At 36.2% G+C, this 16,997-nt stretch overlaps 1 protein-coding gene across 1 annotated transcript; it reads left to right on the top strand.

The window, feature by feature from the left end:
• Positions 1–6,819: 6,819 nt before the first annotated feature.
• chrnb4 (cholinergic receptor, nicotinic, beta 4 (neuronal)) lies at positions 6,820–15,472 on the top strand. The gene is made up of 6 exons (XM_027159224.2): positions 6,820–7,141; positions 9,468–9,613; positions 10,535–10,579; positions 10,821–10,930; positions 12,436–13,489; positions 14,656–15,472. Exons 1-6 carry the CDS (start codon positions 7,051–7,053, stop codon positions 14,827–14,829), a joined length of 1,620 nt encoding a protein of 539 aa, XP_027015025.2. The 5' UTR covers positions 6,820–7,050; the 3' UTR covers positions 14,830–15,472.
• Positions 15,473–16,997: the final 1,525 nt, after the last annotated feature.

Genomic DNA, 16,997 nt, shown 5'->3' with positions numbered 1-16,997 from the left:
ATTATTAAGCATGGATTATAGTATAAGCAGCCACCTTAAGTCCCTGTGTAAGTTGCTATAAAAACAATAATGTATTTGAACGAACATGTTAATATAAACCTGAGATTTGCAGCTTGAATTATTTTCCGAGTTGATGTTACAGAAAAGTAATCGACACCTTCTGACCAATAAGATTTGAGAATTCAATAGTGCTGTGATAATATATCATTTCACACAACCCTAAAATAAAAGAAGAAAGAATACGAGAAAGTTACAAATGTACTCCAGAGCAAGGAATAGTATTAGAGTGCTCAGGTTCTCACTCTTATAACTAAGTGCCTTTCCTTAAGTGGAATATTTATCATTAATAGTAATGTATGTGTTACAAGAGCACCCCTCCCACTCACCCCCCAAAATCCCAAACAACCCACCCATTCACCATGATAAGGAAAAATCGATCAGCTTTTCTATTGTTATGTTAGATAAGATGTAATTGCATTTGTTCAGTGCCTTGAAATAGAGACCGGAGCCCATTATTTCTAACACAGCTCCATAGTTGTGGTTCATTATAACTAATAGTTTATCAGATTTATATATAAAGTCAATATATTCCATTTTAAAATGAAACCGTTGATGGTTTAATGAAGTAAAGATTAAATATCTCTTTTCTTTATTCACAAAATAAAAAAAACAGAACAAAATGGCAATCTGCAGGGTCCAAGCACGATCCGTTACGTAGAACACTGAAGAGTCCGTCGAAGTTACGAGTCTAGAATGTAAACATAGAAAGCATAAAGCATGAAAAACTTTTGCATTTACATTCCATGTAGGAAGCTTCTCGTTTCCATTAAACTGCACCCCAAGTATAAAATAGACATTTATTTTTTTCATGTGTATCCAAAAAGCCTTTTAAAAGTGTACTTGACACATTTATTACCACTACACCAAACTATCCTTAATGAATCGTAATTTCAAATAAAACCTTTATTGCAAGAATTAGAAATTCTAACTGCTAATATGAAGGAAACATTTTAATTAGAATGCCTACTAGGTGAGTCCTTAATGCATCATAGAAGCTTAGCAAAGACTTTTTTATTATATTTTATCAGTAGGCTAAGCAATAAAATGCTCCATAAAGTCACTGTGTTCAGCTCAGCGATTTTCATTATCATTTAGAGATGGCGATGCCTTATTATCATAAACCTCATAATGCATAATATACATTTAACCAAACACACAGAAGATTAAAGTAGGTTAGCAAATTTCCAGCCAGTATGACTCTTACTATTAAAAAGAATAAAAATGTAGAATTTACAGAACTAAGAACTTCACACAGATTAATGCTTGTATTAATACAAGTATGAAAAGTATACATAAAAAGAGTCCTCATTTTTGGTCATACTGTATCTTTCTGTGGTGATTAATGATTGATTAAGGTCTGTTTTGTGCAGTTATTGATCAGTTATTGAGTCATTGCGGACTTCGACTGTTTTTACTGAAGGTATAAACAGCTATTGAAGGCTACATAAATTCACATTAAGCTACTCAAAAGCCTATACGATTATGTTCCTCTGTAATCTGCAACTAAGGAAAGATTACAGCTGCTAGTTTAGTGTCATGTAAATATATCTGAATCATCACACACTCAATCCAGTTGTTAAATCATTTAAAATAAAAAGCCTTTATTTTGTCACATTTACATTACAGTGTAGTAAAATTATTTTCTTTACCTATACTAACTTGTTAGGAATTTATGGTCAAAGCACATAGTCAGCTATGATACTGTACATTGCGCCTAGAGCAGGTAGGGTTAAACGCCTTGCTGACGGGTCAAACTGGTGCAGCTTGGTGGTGATAGGGCTTGAACCCTAACTTCCTGATTAGTAATGCAGAAAATTAATCTTTGTGAATTAATTGTTGATTAATTGACAAGCCAAAGGGAAGACATGCAAAGCTGGGTTGGTTGCAGACCACATTGCAATGCCTTCCTTAATCAAGCATTCAAAGTGGCATTTCAAGCATGTTATGCCATAGGCTCAAGGCTCTTCCAGCCTGGAAAAAATTCTCTTCTAAGATTGGACTCCGTCAATCTTGTGTTTTTCCATTGTAACAAAATGTTCTTCTTGTGCCAAAAATATTGTCAAAAATGTATTGGTCTTATCCTTCCAGGGAACCTTTTTCCCCATGTGTGCTGAGTTTCCAACATGGCAAACTTGTGTTGATTTCATGTGTTTTTGTTTTGTTTGTTTGTTTGTTTGTTTCCAGTTTTGCCTTACAGCACTGAGATTTGAACTCATGTCCATCTAAACAGTAGTCCAGTACCTTAACATCTGACCTCCTTACCTGGTCACTCTTTGTGGACAGCCTCATCTAGATTAAGCTATGCTTGTTGTATGCTTTCCTTGTTTTAATAAATATTTTTAATGGTGCTCTATGGGCTGCTTGGAGTTTGCATTATTTTTTAATGAAATATTAAATTATTACAATCTTTTTGTAGCTTCATATTGTATTTTGAACAGTTTTCTGGTTTGATTCAGCAGTATGCTGAATTTTAAGATTTATTTTGACTCATCAGTAAGACATTTTCAAATTTGCTGCAGCTATTAAGAACCATCAACCTAAACAAAAATGTAATTTCCTGATTGTTTCCAACCTCAACTGTACTTTGAATGTGACATTTTTAAAAAACCTTTGTAAATCTTAGGCAAAATAGCTAATAACTATGTACACAATTTATCTGCAGTTTAGCGATTAGTTGAGAACAAGACTAACACTAACACTATGTATTTTCCCCCCTAACACAACACTAGTTTTGCCACATGTTAAGCATCTGAACATTCCTTTTTCCTTCACTGGTCACTCTGCAGCTACTCAGAGAACAATCAATACCTCACTACCATTTTCTGCTGCCTCTCAGCCATAAGAGCCAAGCACTTGAGCTAATGAACTGCCCGGCTGATATATCTGCCCTCGAACAGCATCACAGAATTACATCTCTGCCACAGTAGCAATTCTTTGATTTCTTTTTCTCCTCATAACCACCACAGGTAAAATGTACACTTGCACATTCATGCAATCTGCCAATCATGAAGTAACAAAATGCATAACGTTACTCAGATAGAGGTTCATTAATGTTCATATCAAAATTCAGAAATGAATGATGGTGCCAGATGATTTAAGTATTTCAGAAACTGCTGATCTCCTTAGAGGATCATGAGTAACCTTCATCTAGGGATGTACATGTATCAGCTCCAGTTAGATTCTGTGTCATGAGGATTCGGGCATTCAAAGAGAAACGCCAATTACAGTACAAGTGGCCTTAGAAGACAACAACCTCCTAATCAATACACAACTGTCGGACTGTATCCGGCCGTAGAAAGGACATTATTCATAATAACACGCTCCGGTGTTTATAACAGTTTATAATCACACCCTCCAATGTCATCCAAATGAGGATGAGGTTCACTTTTGAGTCTGGTTCCTCTCAAAGTTTCTTCCTCTTCCATCTAAGGGGGTTTTTCCCTACCACAGTCGACTGAGTCACCTCAGGCCTGCTCACTGGGGAAAAATACAAACATATTTAAATATATTTAAATATATATATTTATATATATTTATATATAATATTTAATACTAATCCTTAAATTTTGTCTAATATTAATCTTTGTATAAATACCTTTTTGTACTATATTTCTTATGTTCTGTAAAGTATGCCCAGTGATTGGCATTTCTATAGGCAGTAATGCCTAGCAAGATTCACCACCCTTTACCACCACGGTGAGCTGAAAAGCATCAAACACTAAACCTTCTGGAAGACCATATACCTATTTTCCTTTTTTCCACTGTTCATTCCCATTTCCATGTTTACTACATATGTATTTATTCGTATACACTATACAGTATATTTTGTATGTTTTGAATTAAAGCAAACACCAGATCATCTCATCTTGAACTCTACACTGGCAGGTAGATGTGCACATTCAGCAAATGTTCACTATGCATTGTAGTCTGAACACACATGACACTCCAGTCATTAGAAATCGATGTTTTCTTCGGGATGTAGAGCCGATGGTATACAGTCTGAGACAGTAAATCTGTGCCATTGACACGCACCAATTTACTCCAGGGTATGTCTTTAAATTGTGTGGCAATAAAAGATGGAGAGAGAAAGCAGGGTGTAAATACTAAAGAGTTAGAACCAGAGGCTGTGGAGGTTTCAACTTACATACATGGTTGTATACCATAACAGCTCACACATAAGTTTCTGATGTAAACCTTAGGGAATATGTTTCATCTTGTAAATGTATTGATGAATTTATTTAAATGAATATACAAATTAGGCTTTCAAGTGTAAATTGCTTATTTATTTAAAAACATTTAATGGTAATTATGTGAAAATCAGGGGTTTCATAACGATAATTTGAAAGAAAGCAATTAGAACCAATAAGCCTAGCTATACAAACAAGAAAAAAGTAATGGCCCCCTATAAATTGAGTTAATGTGTATCACTGGTAACTGTTCTTCTGCATTATTGGACATGTTTTGGTTAGGACATGCACTTTCATAATTTAGTCTTAATTTTGTAGTATTCAGCTTTCTGCAAGCATTTTGCCTTCTGTGCAGTTTTATATTCATTGTTAAATCTAAATCATTTGCATCATTATTGTGCTTGGTAAATTGCAGGTGATAGTCATTTATCACTTTACATGTGTCTACAAAGAAATTCAGTGTTAACAAAAGCTCTGTGAATCTATCTGGAGATTTAGTTTGGTGTGGTTAATAAACTAGCGAGAAATTGGCTCTGTGATTCAGAGATCATCCTGCTTGAGGAATGGCTTAACAAGAATGATGAAATTAGAAACACCGAGATTTAATTTTAAATCATACAACATAATATCAACCTACACAAACAACTTAAACTTTCCCAGCTTTCAGATAAACTCCAACAATTTCAAATCTATAAAATTTGCCTCAGGCAAATGCCTTGTATCCTGGTTTATGATAAATCCTCCATCCAAATCTGTCTCTGTAAGACTCTTGAAGATCACATGTGGTTGAACATTGATTAAATCTCTAATGTATATAATCCATTACAGGGTGGACTATGAGAGTGACCGAGTGTAAACCTGTAATTATCGGTCTTATATACAGGACAAATGGGGGAGGAGAGAAGTGAAACCGGAGATGGAGTGGGAGAGAGTAGACAATTAGCTGTGATTAGGTGAGTAGAGGCATGGAGAGAGAGAGAGAGAGAGAGAGTGAGAGTGGATCAGCTGGGTTGCTGTGTTGTCAGGGAAGGACACAAACTCTTATGATTATAGCTATAAGATAAATTGCCCAATTTATCTAATTCTAAGCTCATCTCTTACACATCATTTACTCTTGCAAGTGTACATTCAGTTTCTAAACATATACGTATCAAAGGTCTGTGATTTCAGCAAGCAGCAAAGAGATTTATCAGTTTTATAAAATTGTATGATTCCAAACATGTGGCCCGTACAGTCGGACATTTCTGCAATTTCATATGCACAATTGTTGGTCCTACTGGTAGTTAGTTCCCATTTACTAGTTGACACAAAAACAGAAGAAACCAACTAGTTTATGTTTGTTTGTTTGTTTGTATGTTTGTTTTTAAATAGGTCAGTTCAGCCATAAGACAGAAACTATAGTAAAATTTACGCTCATTAGGAAATAGAAAACTCTTTAGAAATCTTTGTAAGTTTTGGGTTTAGTATTAAATTAGTATTAATACTTTTAGTTTCAGATTCACAAAGACACAAATTTATCCCAATGTAAACAGGAAATGAAAACAATACTAAAACTCCTAAAAGTCGTTATTTATATCATGTAACCATACTAAAATCCTTTAAGTGAAAATTTTAATTATTCATTTTTACAAATTATAGTTAGAGAGAGAGTGAGAATGATTGAGTTAATTCAAGTTCTGTCTGTCTATCTATCTATCATTCAAGTCTGTCTGATAGATAGATAGATAGATAGATAGATAGATAGATAGATAGATAGATAGATAGATAGATAGATAGATAGATAGATAGAGAGAGAGAGAGAGAGAGAGAGAGAGAGAGAGAGAGAGAGAGAGAGAGAGAGAAACATAACTGACTCAGACCAAAGGTCAGATCAGTAGCAGTCCTGACCTCCCCTCCTGAGCTGTGACCTCTCCATCACCTCTCACAAAGTGTGAAACAGCTCTCTATACACTCAGAAGCTCAGTACTACCAGCCACAATAACTTCTAACTGGTGACATAATGACCCTGAGGAAACAGTGTGTTCGATAGATAGATAGATAGATAGATAGATAGATAGATAGATAGATAGATAGATAGATAGATAGATAGATAGATAGATAGATAGATAGATAGAAATAAAATGTTTAGCAAAGGTATTCAAAAAAGGGAACTGTGCAGAACAAGGGAAAAAGAAAAGAAAAGGGTACATTAAAAATATAAATAAGACCAAAAGAGCAGGAGAGCAGGAGACAAGCAGGAACGCAGGAGAAGAACAGAAGCTCAGGAAAAGAACAGGAGTGCAGGAGAAGAAAAGAAGCTCAGGAGAAGACCAGGAGCGCAGGAGAAGAACAGGAGCGCAGGAGAAGAACAGGAGCGGAGGAGAAGAACAGAAGCTCAGGAGAAGAACAGAAGCTCAGGAGAAGAACAGGAGCGGAGGAGAAGAACAGAAGCGCAGGAGAAGAACAGAAGCTCAGGAGAAGAACAGAAGCTCAGGAGAAGAACAGAAGCTCAGGAAAAGAACAGAAGCTCAGGAGAAGAACAGGAGCGGAGGAGAAGAACAGAAGCTCAGGAGAAGAACAGAAGCTCAGGAAAAGAACAGAAGCTCAGGAGAAGAACAGGAGCGGAGGAGAAGAACAGAAGCGCAGGAGTACATGAGTAGGAGAGGAGCGGAAAGGCAGGAGAGGCGCAGAAGAGCAAGTCTGCTGCTGTATATTAGTAGTGAAGGCAAAACCGCAGCTCCACACTGTGGATTTACACCGACAGAAAACAGCTGATCCGTCCGCTGAAGCGTCCCCGCTGCGTGTGAGCGCGTAATGGGAGTAAATGAACGGAGCGCGCACGGACAACGCGGCGTCGACAATGACACGGACCCTCGGCACCCTCCTTTACGCGTTTACCTTCGTCCATATCCAGAGTAAGTACAAATCCTCTCCATTCTCCAGTATATGTAGCAAAACTTTCCTGCAGACTTAAATAACTTCCGGTAGACATTCTGTAGGTAACGCTTCTCCAAGCTCATCTGTATATATCTGGAGTTCCTTCGGCATGTTACTACAGTATATTATGCAGCATGATATACGTTCATTTGAAGCTCTTGGTTTGTTCGTTCAGTCGTTATTTATTTCTAACAAGTGCATTACCCTGGTCACAGCACCATGTTGAATCTAAACCTAATCTGGAACCTATCACTATACAAATAGAGCATGGAAGTCACTGCAGATAAGTCTGTCTGCAAACTGTCTATGAGTTACTATACATTGCTGATAAAGACAACAATTTAGGGTAAATTGAAACACTGAAGATTCAGGACATCACTATTTCTCAGAGCAGACCTTGTACAAGTTCCAGCAGGACAATCAGATAATAATATATATTATCATATTATAATTATATATATATATATATATATATATATATATATATATATATATATATATATATATATATATATATATATATAGTGTGTGTGTGTGTGTGTGTGTGTGTGTGTGTGCGTGTGTGTGTGTGTGTGTGTGTGTGTGTGTGTGTGTGTGATCACAAGCACAATCATTTTAATCAATTTTTTTGCTACAAAAATACAGACAAAAAACGAAAATCAGTTTCAGGGTGTTAAATGTAACTCAATAATATCTTAGGCCTAATCACACTGACACGTCTGTTGATTATTCTCTTACATCAGCACACCCAGATCAGGTATTTATTTCTTACGTAAAAGCATATAAAATGGCCAGCCAATATGTTTCCAAACTATAGACTATAAAATCTAGACTATAAATGACAAGAAACAAACAGGTGTTAATTGACATTTTGGACTATTCAAAGATTTTGAACACTTTATACACTGCGATTTGGTAGGATGTGTTGTTAATCAGACAGATAAATTCAGCTTGTAACCAGGAAACCACCGGCTCTTACAAATTACACTGACACTTAAGACACTGACAATCTTTTGTAGATCAGTTTATTTTTAGGCTTATATTGTGTGTAGCACAAAAAGTCCCTGTGAATGTTCTGCACTAATATTAATCACCCATGATTAAGAACTTCTCATGCAAAGTTGTTGCTCAGCAATCATTGAGTGTACAATATATTGCTTATTGGCTCTTGTACCTGCTCACCATCTGTTCGAATCAAGGTTCTGCCACCCCACTACCTTGTTAATTAGTGTTGGATAAGTGTTCATTTGTCTGTGTTCTACAATTCCTGCAATCAGCAACACAAGGGCAAAGCTTTCAGTACTGCTCTGGTAACCACTAATTAATGCAATGTTATACAGAATCACAGCTTATTTGTATCAATTATCTACCCTTCATGCTTCAAGGCCAGAATCATCACGCAAATCATTAACAGTAGATTCAGAAGTAGACGAACATGGTATGCACAAACTTGAGCTTATCTGAAAACAGTGGTACAGTCAAGCCGTAAACATTACGACATTATGTACCTTCTCTTCTGATTTCTTCAGTGTTTGTGGTGTTCCTGTACTGTCATGAATTTTAAACATGGCTGACTGATTAAACATGGCTGACTGATTGTATATTCAGGAACAGGTCATTTGTTATATACTGTATAAGGCTGCAAAGTCAGCAGCGAGTCTCCTAGCAGAGTTATAAAACATGTTCCATGCTGCCGATGTCTAGACATAAAGAGGAGCAATGAGAGATTAAATCAGTGAAATGAAACGAATATTTATCAGACACCGAAAATGGCTCATGGAACTAAACTAAACAAAGGATCTCTTAAGTGAGATTATTGAACATATAAGTTAACATGAAGGAGCCATGAACTTCAAGATTAATAAAATATCTAAATCGAGCAACTATTGATGGTTTTAAAATAAATAAACTATCACAAAGACACCGAATTAACCAATGGTCACACTATTAAAGAGTAAAAAATCATTAACAAATAAATAATCTGAACACTTTACTGAATGCTTGTGGTTGTTACCTGGCAATCAAAATCAGAACTGAGATTAAAGCATCATTGTGCCAACATTTTCAACAAGAATCTTGAGTTTCATATGTTAAGTCATGGATTGAACAAACATTGCAAGTGTGCAAGTGTGTTTTGTTACCAATTTTACAAAATGCATGTTAGTCAACCACTATTAATATTGTACTACAAAAAAAGAAAAAATTGTAGAAATTAAAAGAAAAAAGTAGAAATTGGGCATTTGAATAATAACATTAAGAAGAAGAACAAGGTTAGTTTAGATTTTTGGTGTTTCTGCTTTCCAGGTGTAATCTGTGCAGACTCTGAAGAGCGTCTCATGAACTGGCTTCTGTCAAAAGAGCGTTATAACAACCTCATCAGGCCTGCTCTGAACAGAACCGAAAGAGTGACGGTGAGGCTGCAGGTCTCTCTGGCACAGCTCATCAGCGTGGTGAGGACAAGCTCTGCTCATAAAAAAAATAAATTATTAACATACTGATATTTTTTTTTTCATTTTAACCAAACACACTACATATTCCTACACTCCTTCACTTTTCTGTAAGACGTGCAGTGTGTATTGTCTCTCCTGTTCGTTTAAAGGAGCTATAACGTGAGCACCGAGATGAGTTTCCAGCTATGATATACATGTCCCATATCCATATACTTTTATGAGCCTGTTTCCCATCTGGTAATTGAATCTGTTGTTGCACATAAAGTTGGTTATTTGATTTGCATATCTCATTTATATTCACTCTTTAATTATAAAAACATCCAAACAGACAAACAAACAAATGAATAAACAAACAAACAAATAAACAAACAAACAAAAAAACACCCAGCTTAATATTTGGTGAAGCATCTAATGAACAGAAAGTAACACTGACAGTAAGACTCTTCTTAAAATGTCTAAGTAGAAACTTGGACACTTGGACTACTATCGCCGCTCAACTGGTCCCACCATCTCTCAGGGTAAGAGGTACTGTAGGTATACAGCAAGACTCTTTTCTGTTCTGGCACCGAGGTGGTGGAATGAACTTCCCCTAGATGTCTGAACAGCCGAGTCACTGGATGTTGCACTATTGTACGTCACTCTGGATAAAGACGTCTGCCAAATGCCATGATTGCAAATGTAAATGGAGGAACTTGAATTATTTATGCAAACGTAATTTGTCAAGCTTCTTTCATCCTTCATTTCCTGAAGGGTGACAATACTTTTAGAGTTACAGTATCTCTATATGTCAAGCCTACTCTAACTGTGGAATCCCACAATGCTTTAGTGTTAGAATTAAAATAAAAGGCTTCCTAGTAGAAAAATGTCAACAGTTAATTACTGATAATGAAATGATTTGAGGGTTTGTGTGTTTCCATACAGAACGAGAGGGAGCAAATCATGACGACAAACGTCTGGCTCACACAGGTAAGCATGAGTAGTCCATTATATGCCAATTATTAGCTAGTAATAAGCAACACGGCTTCGGTGTCCTTGCCATTGTACATGAATATATCCGTAGAAATGACCCTCCAATAGCGGAGCAGCAATCTGTCCCCCTCACTACCACTTATTAAAAGGATAATGAAGCGTGTAATTAAGTACCATCTGACTGCCAGGAAGCCATTATTTCAGACTGTAACACCAACTGTTTCTTTTCTTCTCTCAGAACTGGAATGATTACAGACTATCATGGGACCCATCTGAATATGAGGGAATCGACAAGCTCCGAATTCCCTCCAGACACATCTGGCTACCTGACATTGTATTATACAATAAGTAAGTTAAGCACATAGTATATTTTGGAGATAATTTAAACAAATCTCTGCATACTTAATACAGTAGCACAGCATTTTACAAAATATTTGTTTAAAAGTGTAGTGTGATGAATTATGGGTGAAATATTTTACTTAACAAATGCCTGCATTATATTTTGGATATTTATATTTATATTATATTTTATATTTATATTATATTTATATTTCTGTAAGAGATAAACTAGAACATGACATTGTTAGGAAATCAACAATAATGAACAATAACATTGATTGTCATCCTATAGCAGCATGTTTTGTAGTGTAGTAAACAACAGCAGTTTGCCAACAAAGTCTATTTTTTATTACGTTTTAAAGACTGGCATATCATACTTTTTATTCTATAGTAAACACTTATATTTACTGCATTGCAAAACAAGTTAGTTTGTGTTATCAAGTACAATATTTAATATAAAAATTGTCAACACACAGGCAAGATTGTGCTTATTAAAAGTTGATATTCGGTATTATTGTGCTCTTGCTCAGTTGATTTTGCTTTTGCACAACAATTTTTTGAAGAAGAAATTAATATCGAGTAAATGCTATTTCGGACAATATACGGCCGAGCGTTCTGTTTATTTTTGCTCCACTAGCGGAAATATATCAAATGAGCTACACTTGCTTTATAGTCCATCAGCTAGCGGATTAGCAAGCTGAATGATTCATACATTTTTGTTTGGGCACTTTCGGTAAAATCTGCGTCCCATCTTCCGTTTCATCCTCATTTGACAAGATTTTTATATTTAAATTCAAAATTACACAAGTGAGGCCAAGTGAAGTAATGCATCCGTTGAAACGTCCCACGTTCTACTCATCAAATTACTAGACTTGAACTAACTGCTTAATAATACAGCTATTAAATTAATTCAAATGAAAATGGAGCTTGCTCAAAAAAAAAAAAAAAAAAAAAAAAAAAAATTAAAAGCCTCCATTCTTAAACTTGTCCACTGTGAAAAACTTAATGGAACATTTTAAGATGTTACCAAATTCTAGAGACTCTTTCTATAAATGGTAAATTAATGTTTCTTTACAGGAAGCTTCATCATATCAAACAAATCAATGAATGATTTTATTTGGTTAAAAATAAATCTCTTTATTATTAGCCATAGATCATATTGATCAATGAATTTGAATGAATGAGCTTTAATATAAACATATGACTATTTCTCTTTTTGGTAAAAAAAAAAAAAACACCTTCTAGCCAATCAGAATCAAGAAGTTACCAGCAATGTGGTATACTATAATACATTGCCTGGTGTTATATTTAATAACTCTGAAAGAAATTATTCTATATTTCCATAGAAGTAGAATGATACTGCAAAAAAAAATATAATTTTTTCCCCCCTGAATTCCCTGTACAATTAAAAGACTACATGTCTCTTTAAAACCAAAAGAGATTGCAAAATAGTGAACCAAGCAAATAGATAATAATAATTTCTAAAATGATATTAGAACTTGTTTCTTTTCAAGCGCTGATGGCACGTATGAGGTGACAGTCTTCACCAACGCTATTGTGCTGTTCAACGGCAGCATCGCCTGGCTTCCTCCTGCCATCTACAAGAGCGCCTGCAAGATTGAGGTCAAGCACTTCCCCTTTGATCAGCAAAATTGCACACTAAAGTTCCGCTCCTGGACATACGACCACACAGAGATTGATCTTGTCCTAAAGTCTGGGGTGGCCAGTATGGACGATTTCACTCCTAGTGGAGAGTGGGACATTTTAGCTCTACCGGGAAGAAGAACAGTCAACCCTCAGGACCCGACTTACGTAGACCTGACGTACGATTTTATCATTAAGCGAAAACCTCTCTTCTACACCATCAACCTCATCATCCCCTGTGTTTTAATCACCTCACTGGCCATCCTAGTTTTCTACTTACCCTCAGATTGTGGTGAGAAGATGACCCTGTGCATCTCTGTTCTCCTGGCCCTCACAGTTTTCCTGTTATTGATCTCCAAAATTGTTCCTCCTACATCCCTGGATGTCCCTCTAATTGGCAAGTACCTGATGTTCACCATGGTGTTGGTGACGTTCTCCATTATCACAAGTGTATGTGTGCTCAACGTGCATCATCGATCCCCTAGTACTCACACCATGCCGAAATGGGTGAAGCTGGTCTTCCTGGACAAACTTCCCATGTTGCTTTTTATGCGAAGGCCTGAAGGGAACTCGTCCCGGCAGAGGCTACGTCAGCGGAGACATCTCAAAGATAAAAGAGCTCTGTTTGGGCTTAGAAGTCGAGCTCCCTGCAAGTTGGGAATGTCCTCATCCGCCTCGGTCTTGCTTGCTGCATCTTCAGCATCAGTTCTGTCTTCACCAGGGCACTTTTACAGCAAAGGAAGCAGCTTTTATAGAAAAGGTGATAAGCGCCCTACAGAGTTCCTGCCCAATGGCAACACCTTCAACCAGCGAGACATGAGAGGAGGTGGAGGACAATCAGACCTGGGTGCTGATGTTCAAGAAGCAGTGGATGGAGTTTGCTATGTAGCTGACCACATGATGGGAAATGACGATGACCAGAGTGTAAGTGATGACTTGAGTAACATCTGTATTCTTTTCTGTTAGAATGTGGAACTATATACGATTGGTTGGTGTACAGGATGAACTTGTCAGCAGGGGTTTTTAAGTGTTTTAGGTTCTGAGATAATGTTTAAAATATTTTAAGTCCCAGCAATGCCAGACAACCAATGTTGGGCTCTTGAGCATAACATTTAACTCACAAATATCGCTAAGTATAAATAAACAAACTAAGTATGAATAAACACAATGTATGTGTTCACTGATTTTAATTACATTTTTTACATTGAGTTTCTTTTGTCATTCTTTTGACAGCATTTTCTTATGTCTGTCAAGTCATTAGCTTTACAGAAAACGGACACAGATAGGCTTCGGTTTAACTATAAGAGAGCTGAAGTTGAGATGAGATGTAATGGAGAAACCATCTTTTGTCACAAATAAATCAGTTTAAGTGTAAAAGGCAGGCCTAGCTGACTAAAGTCACCAAGCATACAAGGGTAATAAAATTTTGCTTAAACGTCTTTTCACTCCGACATTACTCTGGGGCAGTGGTAGCTCAAGCAGTTAAGGCTCTGGGTTGTTGATTAGAGGATCAGGGTTCAAGCTGCCACTGTTGGGCCCTTGAGCAAGGCCCTTAACCCATTTTGCTCCAGGGGTAATGTATCATAGCTGACTCTGTGCTCTGACCCTAACCTCCAAAGTTGGGATATGTTAAGAAAGAATTTCACTGTGCTGTAATGTATATATCGTCGCTGTCCGGCAGAAACCTCCTATGTACAAATTTTGTCAATTTCATATTTCTCACATATCGATGCTATTGGTCAGTCCCCACGTGGGTCTGTTATTTTTACAAGTTAGTAACCAATCTAAAGTCTTGAAAATAGCTTGAGCGCAAATCTCTTAACTCCATTGGAGACTTCAACTGTCCACCTCTTCTTCACTTCATGGGGGAGCTTCGCGGCATATTTCTCCTCAAGAAGAGTCGCAAGGAATTTAGTGCAAGACAATCCACTGTAACGTGGACTAAACCATGTACATTGCAGATAAGATACGGCGTTTTTTTAATTTCCTGAAAAATAATGATTTTGGAGATACGAGGATTCCGCCCGACAGCGACGATATCACAAAATAAAGGCTTCTTCCTTGTCATATTCCTCCTGCTTTCTCAACAGGTTATTGAAGACTGGAAGTATGTTGCCATGGTGGTGGATCGGATGTTTCTGTGGATCTTTGTAATTGTGTGTGTGGTTGGGACATTGGGCCTTTTCCTTCAGCCTGTCTTCCAGAACCAGACAGTTCCTGTCCATCAGCCGAATGCTGAATCTTCTAGAAGGGATGGGATGTAAAGTATGTGTTGTTATGGGATGACAGACATCAGATTTAAAATTCCAAAAAATTGATATGTCATTTGTCATGATATTTGTAAGGTATTGAGAATGGACTTGTGGTATAATCAGCTATAAAGACAGTTTTCTGTTGAACTGAAGGTTAAATCAGATTGAATGCTGGATAGAAATGATAAAGCCTTTATAACAGATGGCTAAATGTCTTTAGGATTATAACAAAATAAAGTTAAAGACACTGTCACTGTTTATCTAAAAATATTACTTCAGTCTAATAAACCAGTGAATTAAAAATTTATCAGTTAATGTTTCATGGTTCATCTCTTTCTTTAGCTGTATCTGGACAATATGGTACTTTTACCTCAAATGTTCTATTATTATGTGGAATAATACAAATCTAATAAAAATTGATCTCCAATAGCAATGATCTGATTAAATGCTTCCCCCGGTTGTTGTGCATTTGTTTAGTCGTGTTAGATGGGAGGCTAAAATCCGATCTGTATCAATAACTCTACATTAAACTAATAAAGACTTACTGATGACAAAATAAGAATTATGTGGAGCAAATATGGAGTTAAAGACTGATAGAAGACAGCTGAGAGTCAGCTACATTTGTTTTTTTTTTGTTTTTTTTAAATGTTTCTGTAAATCCTGACTGGGTTTTTATGCCATGTCTTTTAAATGTCAAATGGAAAAGGTCAAGAGAAAAGTCCCTTACAAACCGAAAAAAAAAAATCATTACTTTTCGTCCTTTTGTGTGATTTGTGCTTTGACAGAATAGTGCGTGATTACTTGTAGTTTCCCTTTTTAAAGCATTTTATAGAAAAAAAGGAAAGAGTAAACCTCATCTATGTTCATTACACACCGGATTTCATATGTACCTACTCAATCACCGCTAATTACTCGTTAAGGATAAATCAGCAAAGATCCATGTTCGATCAAATCCAGGGGGTGAGTTACTCTGTGTAAGTATCTGACACAGCTGTCACTGACTGAAAGCAACCTGAATAAATCTACAGTTTGGGTTCAGCCCAAAGAAATCAGCCTCAAGCCTAATCTTTAGCTATTCATAGCAATCTGTGTATTTTTCATACAATTAATTAAATTAAATTCAAATTAATTTGTATAGCGCATTTAACAATGGACATTGTCTCCAAGCAGCTTTACGGAACATACGAAATAATACAAAAAAAATTAATATTATTCAAAGATCAATATAATACAAAAAAATATATATTACACTTAGAATTAAATTAAATTAATTAAAATATATATATATTAAATCCCAGATGAGCAAGTCTGAGGTGACGGAGGTGACTGTGGCGAGGAAAAACTCCCTTCGATGGAAGAGGAAGAAACCTTTAAAGGAACCAGACTCATAAGGGAACCTTATCCTCATTTTGGGTTGACATTGGAGGGTGTGATTATAAATATACCGTCCAACAATTGTGTATTGATGAGTAGGTTGTTGTCCTCAAAGACCAAATGTAGTTGGCATCTCCTCTCAGAATGTCTGAATACTTCATGAAGCTGAATCCTTTTAATCTTAATCTTTTATTGATGTATTTTATTCTTTTGAATGATAGATTCACACCAGACCAGGATTACTCTCACAGCTCACAGAGTATGTGATCCTGTTTGATCCTGAGATCTCAAAACATGTCCAGTAGAGGGATTGGTGATACTAAACAGCCCATAAGTGTGGCTGTGATGGATTTGCTTTGTACCGAACACTCCTATAGACTTCGAATGAAGGCTTTATAGAAGATGAATGAATAACACTGAGTGAAAAGTAAATTAACTTGACATTTATTCACATTTTCAAAGTCCACATAAATCATGCCAGGGTGCATTTTGTAATGTTATACATGTTTAATACAAATCCACTTCAGCCAATTTACTTTTGTGTGTTTAGCTAATGAGTTGGGCACGGTTTCATGCATAATTTATTATGCTTAATACAGCTTCTCTGAAAAAAATAAATGGTTATTGTGTACTGAAAGTACACTGACCAGAAGATCAGAATATATTCTACTGATCTTAAAAAAAAAGTGGCTCAAAGGAGTTTAAAGCAAATACACACATGTACAGCATGCCGTCACATACTACGCCCTCTGCTGGACACAAATAAGATATCTCTGCTTTGGTGTTTCAGAAAGTAATTCACATTA

This window comes from Tachysurus fulvidraco, chromosome 13 (assembly GCF_022655615.1).
Source record: "Tachysurus fulvidraco isolate hzauxx_2018 chromosome 13, HZAU_PFXX_2.0, whole genome shotgun sequence".
NCBI classification, from domain to species: domain Eukaryota; kingdom Metazoa; phylum Chordata; class Actinopteri; order Siluriformes; family Bagridae; genus Tachysurus; species Tachysurus fulvidraco.
Note: the sequence above shows the minus strand (reverse complement) of the source record. Positions and strands in the feature narration are given on the sequence as shown.